Source organism: Perna viridis, chromosome 12 (assembly GCF_037379345.1).
Source record: "Perna viridis isolate PV_CMFRI_1.1 ecotype Kerala chromosome 12, ASM3737934v1, whole genome shotgun sequence".
NCBI classification, from domain to species: Eukaryota; Metazoa; Mollusca; class Bivalvia; order Mytilida; family Mytilidae; genus Perna; species Perna viridis.
In genome coordinates this window covers 12,278,931-12,295,709 of record NC_142456.1, presented here as the reverse complement: position 1 = coordinate 12,295,709, position 16,779 = coordinate 12,278,931, and the positions used below count along the sequence as shown (strand labels likewise).

Sequence of the window (16,779 nt, the reverse complement as noted above, 5' to 3'; positions counted from 1 at the left end):
ATGATAGTCCGTTATCTCGATGCCATAAGATGTTTATATCAATGTCTTGACCGTTTAGCTACATGCAATTAAAAGCCATCCTTTATAATGTTCAATTTTTGTACTTATTGATAGTGTTTAGTTTTTGATACTTAGGACTTGACTTTTTATGAGCAACTCGGTGGGTGTTTCTAGAAAAGCAGAGAATGCTTACCCTATCAATGCACCTGGTCAATGCTTCCAGTTTTATTTATTTATTAATTTTTTTTTATGGAGTTCGAGTTGCTCATTTTCTTTTGTTACTTAGTATGCATTATTTTGGTTATTTTATGTTCTTTGTTGTGTGTGTTTCTTTTCTATGTCTTGTCTTTGTTCCTGGATTGCATTATTATTATAGAATCTTGGTTCTCTTGATTAGTCTTTCATAAACAGAGTTCCTGTATACAATAATTTTTTTTTAATTTCTTGTTCATTCTTGTCTCCAAGCACTTGTCTAAACTTATTTTTCTTACACTTGCGTAGTGAAAACAGGAAGTATGCTAATGAGCGTTCTTCTGTCTTTTCGTCCGTTTATCCGTTCTAACCGTATTCACAACCGTATTCTCTATAAATACTTATCGGAACTTGTTATTTTGACAGCCGCTTTCTATAGTTACGCGATATTGGAAGATTGGGCTTCAGACTTTAGCAATGATATGTAATTCCTTGTTGACGATCTTATCTATTTAAGAACTTTGTTTATATTTTGACCGAATAATCTCGGCTGGTAAGGAGGTTATATTTAGTGATTTTTTGCTTTCAGTTTTTTTGTACGTGAAGGATTGTAAATTTAAGTCATTGTATCTACTTGTGCAAATTGATAAACAAATTACCTTCTATAGTTCGGGATTTTCTTGCGCTACCTCAAAGTTATCAATTTTATGCTTACACACAAATAATGCATTACCACAGGCCTGTTAAATATTCACATTTGTGATAGCTTGTTTAACAGTATGCATTACGACTCGACAACTAAATGATTGTTTTTTTTTGTGATGATTTTACCGTGAATTGCGAGGTTTAGTGCTACCTCTTTCATACCTCAATTGTTTCCACAATGTTGTTTTGTTTCTCTTTTTTCAAAATGATTGAGTGATCTAATGATCTAATTTACAATTAAAGAAAAGGCAATGAACAACGGAACAAACAGCATAAAACAACAAAAACGCTAACGGTGACCGGCCTGCTTAAAGAACTCTCAAACGTTGTGTTTTTACTATTTATTTCTTCAACTAATGCCTAAGATAACAACGGAAGTTCAGTGCCTTCCTGGTTGGTACGCTGTTAACAACGTCATCTAACCCAAATCCGCAAGTGGCAGAATTAAAGTACACAAATGAATGTTGTAGGAAGTATAGGTGTCAATTTAGTTCTTTCTTATCGTCGGATATTTTCACCATTTTCTCGACATGTTCTTCCAAGTCTTTATCGTCCAGTGCCCAATACTGGATTTCTCCTCTTGCAAAGCATGTGAATATGGTTGCTCCACCTACATAAAAGGCTGCAGTAACATAAAACACGTTGCGCCATTCTTCGGGAGTGTCCTACAGCAATTTATATTAAATTAGTTTTTAAAATTGTATTAAACTTAAACTTGTCGTGTCTATTAGCCATATGTATTGTCGTTTTCAAACACGAATGAGGAAATAACTAAATAGTAATATCTGCACATGGGATTGTCCTTTCAGTTTTTTTTTATAATTTTAATTAAAACAGTAGTATACAGGCTTTGCAAAACAATTGCTATATCTTCATTTCATTTTCAGTAGACGGTGTCAAATACTCGCCTTGCTTATAAAACAAACACATCAATAGCTTCATAAAGCATTTAAGGTACATGTAGCACCTTTTATACTCCCCTCCCTACGCTATGTTTATAATGATATTTCGTTGTTTGTCCTATCACATTTTTTGACAAACGAATTTTGCTGACATAGAAGAGTGAAAACAACTTATAGGTATTGTGTGATTTGATTTCAGACTTGGAGGACATTCCTGCAATCTTTGTTGACATATATTAGTAAACAAACTAACATTTGGGGTTAATGCTGACGCCGTTACAGGTGCAATCATTCCTGGGATTGTAGCACAAGTATTTGTTATGCCGAATAAAATACCACCATATCTGTAATACAGAGATAAAAATACCACCGTATCTGTAAAACAAGGAGATAAAACTGCTTTTACTTATCTGAATAATTGTTATTATACAACAATTATGAGCATAATAACAAATTATTTAAAATATCAGGAAGAGTTTATTTTGGCTGAATCAATAATTTTTTTAACAGAGATATTTTCGACATTAATTGTAAAAGACGCAAGGAGTTTTATAAATATTGTAAATTATCTTTCGTTTCGAGAGATTTTTTGCAAAGTCTTGAGTTTAAGATGTTAATTTCGTAATTTTAATAAACCTGAGCATTAATAAAAAAAAGAGCAACCTTTTCTATGCCGACGACAATTTGTTTTATCAATCCAATTTGTGAGACGGAGAGTTGGTGTAGTTTTTCGTTACTTTACATCGGATCATTTTATTACTTTGTAAAGCAACAAACCTGAATTAGATACAAACCTTTCCCGGTCCACTCTTGACAACTACACATTTAGTCAAATTCTACGTGATTGTCAATGACAAAAAAATATTTCGGGCCAGTGCACATATCAGTCATATGAACAAAAATATGTTATATTATAAAACATTATGGCTGATCATAGCATGTAGAAAAGCTCTTTTTATATTGAACGTAAAACTTATAAATAAAGTGTATTCAACTTAAGATTTTAGATATTTTAGATATTTAAATAGATCTTCCAGTACCAAGAATTATAGAGATTCGGAAAAATTAAAAATTTGATTAAGCTCAGTAGGATTTTTTTTTTTTTTTGTTGAGATAAAATTCCGCGAACCTTTCTCAGAGTTCGTATGTACACTTAAAATGATTTGCAGTCGAAGAGTTGAAACATTTTGGAAAAAAAAAGATTTTGTTGTTGTTGTTGTTGAGGATTGATTTAACAAAAATATCTATATGCAACGCCTCACCCTCCAACAAAATTCTACTTACTGTCTTAATAATCATACACGATCACTTGGGAGCTTATTACGTATTTTGTCACGTTTAAGTCACGAATCGTCCAATAAAGAGTAATCTCTTTTTAACAATTGGTCAAATACTTATTGGCTTGTTAGAAGCCATTCACTCCAATATTATCTAATGTCAAATGGTTGTTATTGTCTACTGATAATACTTTTCTGGTAATCATTGAAACTATGGTTCTCTATCTACTATTCATAAATCTCTTATAGCAACACAATCAAGGAAAAATAGAAAAAAAGAAACATTAAGAAACAGTTTTCAGTAAGTCTTAAAACGAATGGAGAAAAACATAGAATTTAAAACTTGATATTTGAAATCAACAAACGTAAATATTCCTTTTTTTCGGATATATGCTTCCAAATATTTAATCATGAAAAATTGTATATACTTAGGTGCAATATCAATATGGTTTACTGCATAACCTCCTCTCGTAAACCCGACACAACAGAGAGAGACACATAAGAAGACTACAGCAAGGTATCGATTTTCACAGGTAACAAAACCAGCCGCCACTAAAAATACTGCTGATCCAATATGAGCTACAAATATGTGAGAACTTTATATCTTGCAATTACTCGATTAATGTGTATACTTAACGAATGAGCAAGTCATTTAAGACAATTTAAACGACGGTAGGTGTCAATAAAGTCGTAGAAAATATTTTTATTCAAATTTTAACAGTATGTTATTTATGTGACGCCGAGTATAGATGTATTCATTTGACAATGTTTAAATATGAGTTGTATACAAATATATCATTAGACAAAAGCTTGAAATGTCACCTGCCCATTTGGTGATTTAGAACATAAAGTTTATTTACGACAATATGTGACTAAAAAGTTTATTTTAAAATATGAAAGGAAAATGTTACTGCTATCCTAAAATAACCTAGCCTCTGAACTCTCATATGTAAACATAACCTTATTCTGTACCACATTGACATACACACTTTCGTTTATGGAAAAAAAGATTGAAATATCCGATGCATATACTGCTTATTACTCGAGTGTAACAGAATAATCAAATAAACAAAACAAATTCACATTCATAAGCTACAAAATGAAAAGATACAAAATGAAAACTATATCAAAATGAATAAAAACAAACACTTAATATCACAGTCAAGAAGCAATACGAAACCTATCTAAAAAGAACTAAAATAATCAAAAGAAAACTATTTGGCAAGAACAGACACTGACTCTAACGCAAACTCAACCATTAGGGTAAGTGCCACTTTTTTAAAGAAACATCAGCTCATGTAATACTATCTTACCTATTCCCTGAAACAGACGGCGTGTTTGGGTTGTTGTAAGAATTTTTCTGCTCCTAAGACAGTCAGCAAGTTGAGCAGAAGATAATGCTATGAAAGCTGAACACAGATATGGTACAGCTGACATAGCTCCATTCTAGAAGGTAAGTAAATTATTTCTTAATCTTAAAATATATTTGAATTACCTTAGTATTTAGCCAGAATCAATATTAACAGCAAAGAAAATACAGATAAACGTTTTAATAAGAAGAAAAGAACCACGTTTGTCGGACTTCCTTTGTCAGACGGTACGTTTTCCCTCTCATCCACTTTTGTCGAAGGGACTACGAGTTACTTATTTCTTTTTCATATAAAAGATTATGTCATTTCACAACTTAAATATTTTTTTATTATGAAAATAGCCATCAATGTGTCAAAACATTTAACTTTTAATAATTATACTGAGTTTTTGTATACTTATACACGTAATAATATTACACATTACAGGCAGAAAACAAAAATGACTCTCCACTTACACTTTTGATATCAAACTTCAGAACGGTCTTCATAAACTCTGGTAAGCTAGTTAGCAGTGTATAAGTCCCCCAGTTACCAAAGGTATGGGCAGCTATTATTGCCCATAGTGGTTTTGATTTAATCATATCTCTCCATGGCACCTTTGAAGTCTAAATAGTTTATGTCATAAAAAAGATCACTTACTGTTTAAAGACAGTCAATATAAAATTCATATACTTCCAATAGTAGAGGTGATTCATGGTGTAGGAAAACCCTCGGAAAAAAACGGTGTTTTTTTATCTACATGTTATATTTTCTCGTAAGAATAGTCTTTCCTGTATTCAGATCTGTTCTTTTTTTTTTTTTTTTAGAAAACCATATATTCACCTTCCACTAAATACAATCAAATCATAATTCTTGCATGTTTACAACGTTTTCATCTCAAAGGCGTAACAAACAATTGAAAAATTGATTTGTTATGTGGTATGTAAATGTTTCTGAATGAGAAATAAAAGTGAATCACCTCCTATCTAGCTATACATAATACAAAATGAACGCACTAAGCAAATTAGCATATGAAAATTATATTTGAAAGATTTTAATTTTTATACTCATTAGTATAGGAAGCAAATTAGTTTGGAGTATATAGTATAAACACTTAACAATGAAGCTTAAGTTTGAAAATTTATTTAATACACGGAATTAAAAGGAAAAAAAACATAAAAATATATGCAGATTGCTAAAGTTTTGTAGTCCTGGTTGATTACGTTTGTAACAATTTTATTACACCAATCAAGTTATGCGCGGATTGTACATATTGGTTAATGTAAGCATAACTTATTCATTTTCCTAAATAGTTAGTTGGTTTTAATACTGTTGGCGATGTATTAGTCTTTTAGACAAGTATTCAGCATATCGAAATTCGCAATTTCTTTATATGAGTCTGGAATGGTTTTTTTTTTACAAGCCTCACACAGGGCAGACGTTTGTTTCCTATCTTCTGCAGCAGACAGGCCTTTCAAAATTCTCAGGCGTAATTCAAATCATACGTCATTTGACAATTGAAAAACGACGCGTAAAATCATTTTTTATTTTTCCCGACTTTGCAAGATTCTGGCATTTTCTGGTAGGGCTGGCTGCAGCGTCTAGAGTGAATTTCGAATGTCAGACGCTGTTCAGAGTTTGGGTTTTATAATGAATGGGTCAATGCCACTGCTGTTGGGAACAGATCCACGAGGGTATTCACTAGCCACCAGCCTTGTAATAAGACTTGTCTGACTTGAATTATATCATTATTGCTTACAAATGTGCATACAATATATGCTTTCAGTATCAAAACTTTTAAACTTTTACATGATGTCTCCTTTACTTGTCTAACACATGGTAGACATTAGTAATGCTGGATTAGGTTTCCTATTTCAACCTGTTTATCAAAAGAGCTTCTTCTCGTCTATTCATATATAATTTAATTGGATTGTTTGTTTTTCATCTGGGTTATTTCCTATAAATTAACTTGGTACTGTGGAAAAGTCGATTGGTCCGCAGTCATAGTTCAAACAATTCAAAACTAAATAAGGCTTTGACTTAATTTTGACTTTACTCGATTAGAAATTAAATTATAGGGATTGTGTTCAATATTTGTACAGTTATGCGAAATAACCAACTTTGGGGCAATTTACACTTGTTCATAAACCGCTTTCAAAAGTTTGCCATTTCGAATAACCTGGTCAAAAATTAAAAACCATCCTAAATTAGATTAAGTCGTTGGTTTTAATGCTGTTTTTGGATTGTTTATCTGCAGTACCTTTGAAGTGAAAACTAGTTTATTATTCCTGCACCGCGTTTTTTATATCATAACAATTATAATACACTAAAAATAAATGGTTTATGTTATGTTACTAAGATATTGAGCTGTGACAATCAATTCCATACCCTTTTATCTGCATTGTATTCCACATTGTTTATGATATGATTCCGTTCGTCGTCTGTAATTCTTGGATGTTCGTTGGGTGTATCTCTTACTTGATAGAACCATATTACCACCCACATCATGGTTAAGCCACCTGAAATTAAGAATCAACTCACATTTTCATTCATTCATATCACGTAACAGAGATATAATAGACAAGGTCTGTTTTGAAATTTTTAAAATTTTGCTTTTGTCCTAGATGAGCTGAACTATTGGACCATATCGATATCATGAATATTGTTCATTAATAATCACGTACACGAACTAGATGTAACGGAAGTAGCAAACGAATTGTGGTCGATGTCGTGAGTGTGATATCACAATGGTATTGTCCCCAATGATATCATTAGTGTCGACTATATTTCATTTCACGCGCAAATCCAAGGACTGATGTAACGGGCGTACGACCCCCCCCCCCCCCCAAATCGGTAAGAATTTTTTTTTACCACAAGTTTCACCCCCATAATATTTTTTGTCTTGCTTTGCACTGCATTTAATTAAAATTAACGCCCCCCCCCCCACCCCAAATTCAAATCCTGGATCCGCCCCTGCATTTATCTGTAAAATCGACATATGAAACTTTAAAGCCATCATAACTCTGTATGGTAATTCAAGTAAAGTTCCATTACCTATTATATAGAAGATTGACCCCCAACCATTGTCAAATCCATAATCACACAAAAAACCGGATCCGGCAAATGTAGCCACAGTACCAATGTATGCACCTGTAATCGATAAAGCGTATTATAGTGTTTATTGAAGATATTTAAGTCATGCCATTGAATCGTTTCATATGCAAAAAAAAAAACGACAACAACTAAAACGAAATCGACGTTATTGTGCAATTCAATAGTATTTTATCATAAGGTAACTACCCAATAAAAAATTTATACATGTTGAAATATTTACCTACTTGACCTGTCGAGACAAGCTTAGTTCGTTCCATCCGAGGTGCCCACCTTCCCCACATAGATTGAGCTGCAGGAAAACAGGTTCCCTGGTGATATATTAATTGCATAAATATAAGTTTTATTCATAACTGATCTACTGTCAATTCTAAAAATATTGTGATGTTTCCCTTGTTGTGCAAAAACAAAAAAATGAGACAGATTGAAAGTTACAAAAATTGAAACGTGATTTATGGGAAATTCAATTGCTGATGCAGGATTGTTCACAAAATTACATAAATAAGATTCAAGTTTTTTACTTAAATTTCATATTTTCAACGAGATAGATATATTTTACATAAGCAATATATGCATGGCTCCAAAACAGTATAGGAAATCTTGCAATGCAAGCATGCAGATAAGAAGTACTAAGACTTAGCATAGAAGACATCACCAATGTGGCGTAATTTGTTCATGTACCGTTGCAAGTCCGCAGATGATTCTCATTACATAGACTAGAATGATATTAGTCCTTGCACAGATAGGTGTAAGTAAAGTAGCAATACCAGAAACCGCCAAAGCATAACCATAAACACGTCTCCCACCGAACCTATCTGATAGCCAACCACCTAAAATCTGAGTCAGCAGGTACCCGTAGAAAAAAGACGAAAGAAGAGAGGATTTTTGGCTCTTGTTCCAATCAAACTCAGCTCTCTGAAATAAGACATTATTTTGTACTTTTAGTAAATTTTATATAATCATTATTTTTTTATATTTTCGCTCGCGAATATTCGCATGTTTCTTGAACATATGTTACACTTTACTTGACACATGCTGTCAGTTTTGATGGCTAACGAGTCCCACAACTTATTACAATTTACATGTTGCTGTCTAAGTGAAATATTTAAAATGCTTAGGCACAGTTCAATATAAAAGTCAGGCATATGTGTAAGAGTGAATGACACGTAGTGGTTTCAAAATTGCAATTCAATTTGCTTGCTAAAATTGTTTGCATATAAGAATTAAATTTAGAGCAAATATCGATCATACGTGCCATTTGTTTAACCTTTAAAACACATTTAGTTTGTAGTGTGTTAGCTGCATAATAATGCCTTTTAAACTTTTTTTCGAGTGCATTATTTGAAAAAAAAGATCTTACAAGAGCAGCTAAAAAATGTAACTATGAAGAGGAGTTCATTTAGTATAACAAATCAAACTAAAAAAAAACAAACACAATAATTAATGTGGGCTTTTCAAATGTTCTTTGCTCTACAACGAAAATATTTTACAATGAGTATGCACAAATTAATGATCTGATATAAGTAGTCTTCCCTAGTCATGGTACACTTTAAGTGAAAACATATCTAAAACAAAAATGATAAAAATATTTTAAATACAAAAACACAAAATAATAAGGAACAACCCCTGTCATGTGACACAAAATGAAATTGTATTTTAATTAAATATGCACATGTACAAAATGGTATTTGTAAACTCATAATTTCTTTCCCCAAATAATGAAAACAGGAAGTAACTTTTTTACTTTAAAAATATATGTATAATTCAGTTATTTAACTTTCTCAAAGTAAACACATATTACGTTTCATGTTTAAATCTTAGAATGGAAGCATTTATTTCTACAAAGATGTCGACAAAGACTTTTTTGGTAAATGAATAAATCGATTACTGTTTTACTGAATGACCGCAGTGAATATATCGACTTGTCACCTTAATCAAATATGGATCCAGAACCCATCACCACATTTGTAGGTACATGTACATGTGTGGTGTATCTTGACTTCTTGGTCAAGGATTTGGCTTTCTATTTAGATCGTTTTGATTTTGAGTACTATTTTTCTGCAGTCCCGTGCGGGTCCGGGTGTCAAACGAATAGGCCCGCAGCAGCGTCAAGCTTGTCGTAAAAGGTGATTCAATAGTGCTCAGAACCCTGGCCGGGGGCTAGGGCGCTCTGACCCCAGAGCAACTTGGTTGTGTCTCTCAGGTGGTGGAATGGGATACCCCTGGCACGTTACATGCTCGGGTTGTCATGTCTTAATACGGTAAATCTGACAGCAAACCATAGTGCAACGTGTTGGGAAGATGCATGGTTCCTCGCACGTTAAAGAACCCTTCTGTGGTATTCTATTGGAGTAGGAACCATTGGAGGCTTAATTGCCCTACACTACCCACCTCTCGTCCTATTTGCAGTTGCATTCAATTCTTGTGTCTCATCCCATTTTTCATTTCATCATCATTTCACGTTCATGTTATCACCTCTTTTATATTCATCGCCTGAATATAGCTAAAACATTGCTGCTCGGGCGTTAAACCACATCAATCAATCAATCCTATTTTGTAATATTTTTTTGTATTGAGACCTGCTTGTCGAATGCTCCTGATACTACACTTCGACACACACGTACAGAAAATTGAAAATTGCGATCTTCATATGATTTATGTTTTTTATATCGATTCAGCACTGAGATTCTAATTCCTAACCTTACCTCATTTGACCTTATTTCCTGATCCAGACTTCCGCACTCTTCACGATGGCTGACGGTAATATTATCTGAGTCTAGAAGGAGACTGTTATTTTCTATAGGAGTTTTTGTCATACAGACTATGGCTACACTTAGATTGACTCTGAGAGCATAGGTAAAAAAGAAACCCCAAAAGAAAAGATAGGCTAAAATCCATCTTTGAGAGAATAGCACTGAAAAAAATAAGACATGTACGCATATTTATGTACAAGATTTACATAAGATTAGACAAGAATATTTTAATGGTTACGTATAAATAGACAATTTGTTACTTTGTGCGTGTTACTTTTGTTATAACGCATGTTCTTCATCGTTTGTGTTTTCCTTGTCTTGTCGATGTCCTTGGTTAACATTTTTTAAAACCACCCGAATCCTGGATCCTTTGATGTATACTTTACTTTAGGTTAAAGTAGTAAGAATGAGCATTGAAGAGGTGCAAAATACATTTCAATTTAAAAAAAGTAGATAAAAAATGTCAGTATTGCTATTGACTGTCCTGATGTGCTATACCAATATACAAATACAAAGTATTTAATATCGCATGTCATTTTTCTTAAAAATTTAAAGTTGTTTCAACCAAATAATGTGGAAATGCCACTAGCAAAAAAAATACAATAAGTCAATTTTAACAGAAACAGTAATAATTTAGAAATTATACTCTGCCATTAAAAAATAGAAATTAAAATTACATTTTCCATCGTTTTCAACAATAAATCTTACTGTAATACTCGAAGTAGTTGTTTTGTGTATTTATTCAATAGTCATACGACCATACTGTAACGCGAGGTCGTACAAAGAACAATACACAAGGTTACATATGTACTTGCTATTGTGAAGAACAACAAAACATCATGTTGAGTTCATTTAAACAAGACCTGCCCAAAAATAAAATGGGCTGTTATTAGATCCTACATGCAGTGACTTAATTGAACAATGAGTAAGTCTACAAAAACAATGTTGTTAGCGCCTTCGCCTACAAGGGCACGTTCGTATTAGATAAGGTATTTCACTTACCATGACAGCGCTTGGATACTGTAAGTCTGCTACAAATGTCATTCTCATTGAATTCTTGTTTTTCGGCTAAAGGCAGAATGCATTAACACATATAACTCAGTTCCTACATGAATGTTCAGACAATGCTGTATGATATCTTTGAATGTCGCTTAAAGTGTATACTTGTATTCTCATAAAACGAAAATACCTAGTATTTCTGGTATGCGGTACACGTGTTTCAATAGAAAACCTTCATCATAAGCATTTTCAACAAATACACAGCAAGTACAAAATCTATTTATAAATTGTGTACTAGAAGTACTCAAAACTATAGATATCGATCAAAATAGGAAGCCAATGCTAGCACCAAGAAGTTCTTCCAAGTACAATACTAGGAATGAGGCATCGGTGTTATAGCGCTTTTTAATTAAAAGTCAGATAATAAATGATATAAATCGGGTTAGACAGGTCTGACCACTGGCCGGTGAGTGACCTAAGGGACCTTTGGTCGACAATCGTTGGCAACGACCCATTATACAAAATGTTGAACCAAGGTTATGCATACCCTCAACTATATATTGTTAAAGTGAATTTGTTCATTTTTATTAAATCATTTGTTCAAAAGTGCCTCTTTCTTTACATTTTGATTTTTGATACATGATCTTGGTATCAGAAATTTGTAGAAGTATGTGAACAAGTTGAGTTTTTAATCGACGTAATGGTTTCAGAACTTAAAGCATGTTACATGCCTCGCGCTTTTATTTTGTATAAATACAAAATAAGGGTGTAGGGCAAACGTTTTATACATTTCAGACATAGTTTTGATTTTAGAAACAAATAATCTTTGTATGCATTTACACCCAATCATATTAGTTGTTACAGGCAGTGGCGTAGCTAGGCCTGTTTTATTTGTACGCAAAATTACGGCGAGGGGTCTTTGGGGGGGGGTCGCTCAAGGCCCCCAGTGAGTCATTGCATAAAACCTTTATTTCATCTTTAAAATGTGGGTTTTTATTTTTGTTACTTTTTCCGAAAGTACGCAACTGCGTATTTGCGTATAGGCAGCTACGCCCCTGACAGGAACTATATTTAAAATATATTGAGAGTCGAGCTGACCTTTAACATTTCCTTTTAAGTTTCCTGTCAAAAACGGTTTTGAAAAACTGCTTTCGTCATCTTTGGTTTCCATGATTTAAAATTTCAAAAATGACTTTACGGAGTCTGTTTGATGATGTCTACCTGCAACAAATAAAACAGAATACAAGAGAACAACGACTAAACACAAAACAAAAACAACAAATGTATTTTGTTCTAACTCAAACATAAATATGTATACGAAATAAGGCACTCAGTCAACTTTTTACTTCCCGCACACAGCATTATGTGGTTAATATGAAATGAATACATCAGCTATGAATTCAACATCCAAGTAGTTATGTTTGTTTGTTTTTTTTTTTTTCATGAAAGACCTTTAACCCGAGATGTAAACTGTCGTGAATATATTCTTCGGAGAATTGAGGAACCGCTGCAGATTTTAAAATGGAAAACAGCGATAAATGTCTCGGTTAACAGTATCCACTCGGCATTGTGTTTGTATCAATATTTTAGGATACTGCAATCTTCATGTGCATCCGCGGTTTCGTCTTTTAGTGAAACTTGCCCTACTTCGATAATTCTGTTGCGTTTAGATTTAATTTCATTTTTCTTTCAAGCTTTTTGAAATTCAAACGATCATATTTAAAAAAAAAAATTCCTTCTCAAACAAATAAATGTTGTAAGTATCCGGTAATTTAGGTTAAAAAATTGTAATCCAAGCAACCGAAATCAGTCATTGTTCTCCAGTACAAAAATATGAGCTCCATTAACATCCTTACGTCTTTTTAAAATTTAAAATGCTAGCTTACTTTCATATAAATAAACCAACATATTCAATATTCATATCACGAATTATATAATGTAATGCATGACAAGTGAACATTTTTAGACCCATTTGTTATGCACATTTACATTGTATCTATTGTCAATGAAATGGTCACGAAGGGTACAATGTATCTATTGTCAATGAAATGGCCATGAGGGTACACTGTTGGAGAGCAACATGTATATATTTGAATGAACAGCTAAATTTGAACTCTTAAAGACTTCATGTTTTTATACAAATACAAATATTTATTTGTTCTAACACATTTACAATAAATTAACGGTTATGACACAATACACAAATCTAAACATTCAAAAAATGACAGTTCTAATACTAACCATATTGAAAATCTGGAGCGGAGGTGCCTTAAACTAATAGTTTATTTCGTGGACAAGGCTAAACATTTATACATGCTTTTGCCTCAAAATATCAAGTTCAAGATCAAAGTTTGTGGTCTAATCTACATTGTAATTGTGTCGATGTCGGATGTTTGTCCACTATTTCCAAGTTGTCTACTGCGCTTGCGTTAGATAAGAATTATTTTGCCCTAAAGTCTTTAGTGTTTGATAATATCGGACATTAAAGTGTCGTCGTGTCGTTATTTAACGTTCTTTTTTTATCACTTTTGTTGTCGGGGTTTTTCGTAGCTTACTCGAAGGTGTGTTTACACTTATTGAAAACCTTTTGGTGATCTCTGAAAGGATTTAATATTTTTGCGTTTCACCACATCTGCTTTTTTTTTTTTTTTATTATTATTATTTTTTTTATTTCAAGTAAGTCATTATTTCCAATATTTAGTATCTCAACAACGATTGCAGGATTTTCTACGGTTATAGAAATGCTCGTGTCATCTGCAAACAGAGGATTCGGTATTATGTTAGGTAGTGTTACTTTAGTGTAATTAAGTAGCAGTCATTTAATTAAGAATCATTCAATTTTCGTGTAAGTGATGTATTGATGTCAGACATTGTATCCGAATTGACTTTAAATCAGATGGATATATTGGAAAAAACAATAAATAAAATGAAAAAATGAAAAATATTGTTTGCGCTGTCGACGTCGTTGAATATTAATCTATCTCCAATTAGTAATGGTGGTACGTCTGAATGTAACGGTTTGGTACCAGATACCTTATTGCAGATTGTCCACCAAGATTTGGATGAGCATCTCTTGGATGGTAATTAAACGACTTAGTAAATCTGAACGTTATTTTTCACGGGCGAGTCTAAAACTTGTGACGTTACATTATTTCTTATTTTCTTAGATTTTTACCAGTCAGCCGGTCTACCACTCAACGTTTTGCCTTACTAGTATAACTACTCTTACACTGTTGGTATGTTTTTGTTTGATACTGAATCCAATCTTCTAGGAATAGGGATAAATAATATTTAATTTTAATTTACATTTAATTCTAAGATGATACTAGTTTTCCTAGATTTCATGGTGTAAATAATTGAATAATCTATAGAATGATACATGTACCAGACATGAGACGTATTCCTAAAAATAAAATTGAGTCGAATTTATGCTATTTTTTATTGAAAATAGGAAATCCCAGTTATACGAGTACCTCACTTTTTTTTTTTATAAATTGTGAATTTGAAAATTGCAACAGATCATCAAAAGACCCCCATATGTATTAAGTGTGATTCATGTACATGTAGTACTAAACAGAAAATGCTTTACTGTTGCAACAATTTTAGAGGGGTTTTACATTGAAAAAACATGTCAATTAAAGAGAATGTTCCCTGGATATGGGCAATTAGTTTGCATTTAACTCAAAAACCGTGTTATTGCAAATTTCTTCAGGGGCGTAGCTGCCTATACGCAAATACGCAGTTGCGTACTTTCGGAAAAGGTAACAAAAATAAAAACACACATTTTAAAGATGAAATAAAGGTTTTATGCAATGACAAATCCTTTTTAATACATAATGATACTCCAATATACACCATAAAGTAATTTGCGATATCAAAACCATCAATTCCCGAAATTTTGTACTTTTCCGTATACATACGGCTCTGAAAAACTGGCTCCAAAATCGTTAAAATTCAGGAGTTTTCCTCAGGGCTTTGCCTTGCCGGACTCACTGGGGGCCTTGAGCGACCCCACCCCCAAGACCCCTCTCCGTAATTTTGCGTACAACTAAAACAGGTCTAGCTACGCCCCTGTTCTTGGCAATATTGTAAAGCTGAGACATTTGACTATATGATGATACACGTACCTATGTTTATTTAGTTTCTTTATATATGATATCACGGGATGACTTAGACACTAGAACAGTGATTGAGTCGCAAAAAACTTTACTTTTTGACCCAGCTGGGTACAAATATAAGGCTTATATCGAATAATAAGCTTATATAAAATGATAATGTTCTTAGGTGACAAAGTGATTCACTAAAGGGAGATATGTTTGTTTGTTTGTTTGCTGGGGTTTAATGTCCGAGCAGCAATATTTCAGCTATATTCAGACGATGAACATGAAATTGATGATAAAATGAACATGAAATGATGATGAAATGAAAAAGGGATGGGACACAAGGACAATGGGGTCGACAAATTTTGATTGCCACTGGAAATATGGAGAGGTGGATAGGGTCGGGCAATTTAGCCTCCTGTGGCGGAGCCCTAAGGTTCCTACTCCGGGAGAATACCACAGTAGGTTTCTTTAACGTGCAAGGAACGTGGCATCTTTCCCAACACGGTGCACCACTATGGTTTGCGGTCAGGTTTTTCCGTATTATAGCCTGACAACCCCAGCATGTAACATGCCAGGGGTACCCCATTCCACCACCTGGGGCACACATCCCAGTTGCTCTGTGGGCAGAGCGCCCTAGCCCCCGGCTAGGTTTCTGAGCACTATTTAGTCGCCTTTTACGACAAGCTTAGCGCTGCTGCAGGCCTATTCTTTTAACACCCGGACCTCCACGGGGGAAGGGAGATATGAAGGTACCTGGATATCATCATGAAGTTGATGAGTGGGTCGGGTTGAACTGCGGACCCTCCTAGCCTAAGGACTATTGGTAAAGTAGTTGTTTTATCCGGAATTTATATATCATACAATATAAAGGTTGGGTCGCTTTAATTTTAATCTGACATATGCTACATTATTTGTATTTCAAATATAAATCCAATATTTTGAACTAAAGTGTTTATTAAGGAAGCAAAAATCAAGACAAAAAAACATATTCACATACCTATAATTTGTAGCCTCTCCCACTAAACTTAGTATGGGTTAGTGTAAAGTATTTAAAGTAAATTAATGTATATACACCCTTTGGGTTTAATAGTAAAACCCGTATGTGATATTTTGAAAAAGGATATTTCATATACATCAATGCACATGTACAATGAATTCCAATTTACGGTTGAGTCAGTTATGTGTACTTCAATTGTATTATTTTATTAAGGTTATTTTAAGGACATAGATTAAGCCCGATGTGACATATGATGGGATCTATAATTGAATATTCTGACTTTTTAGAAAAACAGAACACTGATTTCCGTAAAATAATTACATTAAATTCTTTTAATTGTCATAACTTACAATTTATTACATGTACCAGTACAAATGTACATTAATAACAA

The 16,779-nt window shown here is 33.2% G+C and overlaps 1 protein-coding gene across 3 annotated transcripts; it reads right to left on the bottom strand.

Annotated features, from left to right (window-relative positions):
• Window positions 1–1,223: 1,223 nt before the first annotated feature.
• On the bottom strand, window positions 1,224–16,478 carry LOC148601225 (sialin-like). Of its 3 annotated transcripts, none has more exons than XM_088555296.1 (13): window positions 16,389–16,478; window positions 12,387–12,509; window positions 11,292–11,357; window positions 10,242–10,450; window positions 8,218–8,451; window positions 7,760–7,847; window positions 7,480–7,575; window positions 6,814–6,944; window positions 4,902–5,051; window positions 4,390–4,522; window positions 3,505–3,655; window positions 2,053–2,143; window positions 1,224–1,562 (listed from the first exon to the last, which is right to left on the bottom strand). In XM_088555296.1, the coding sequence occupies exons 2-13, from the start codon at window positions 12,457–12,459 to the stop codon at window positions 1,380–1,382; spliced, it is 1,605 nt and encodes a 534-aa protein (XP_088411422.1). In that variant the 5' UTR covers window positions 12,460–12,509; window positions 16,389–16,478; the 3' UTR covers window positions 1,224–1,379. The 3 variants fall into 3 exon arrangements, with proteins under 3 accessions (XP_088411422.1, XP_088411423.1, XP_088411424.1); XM_088555298.1 differs by having other exon boundaries at window positions 1,422–1,562; window positions 2,053–2,174; XM_088555297.1 differs by lacking the exon at window positions 11,292–11,357.
• Window positions 16,479–16,779: the final 301 nt, after the last annotated feature.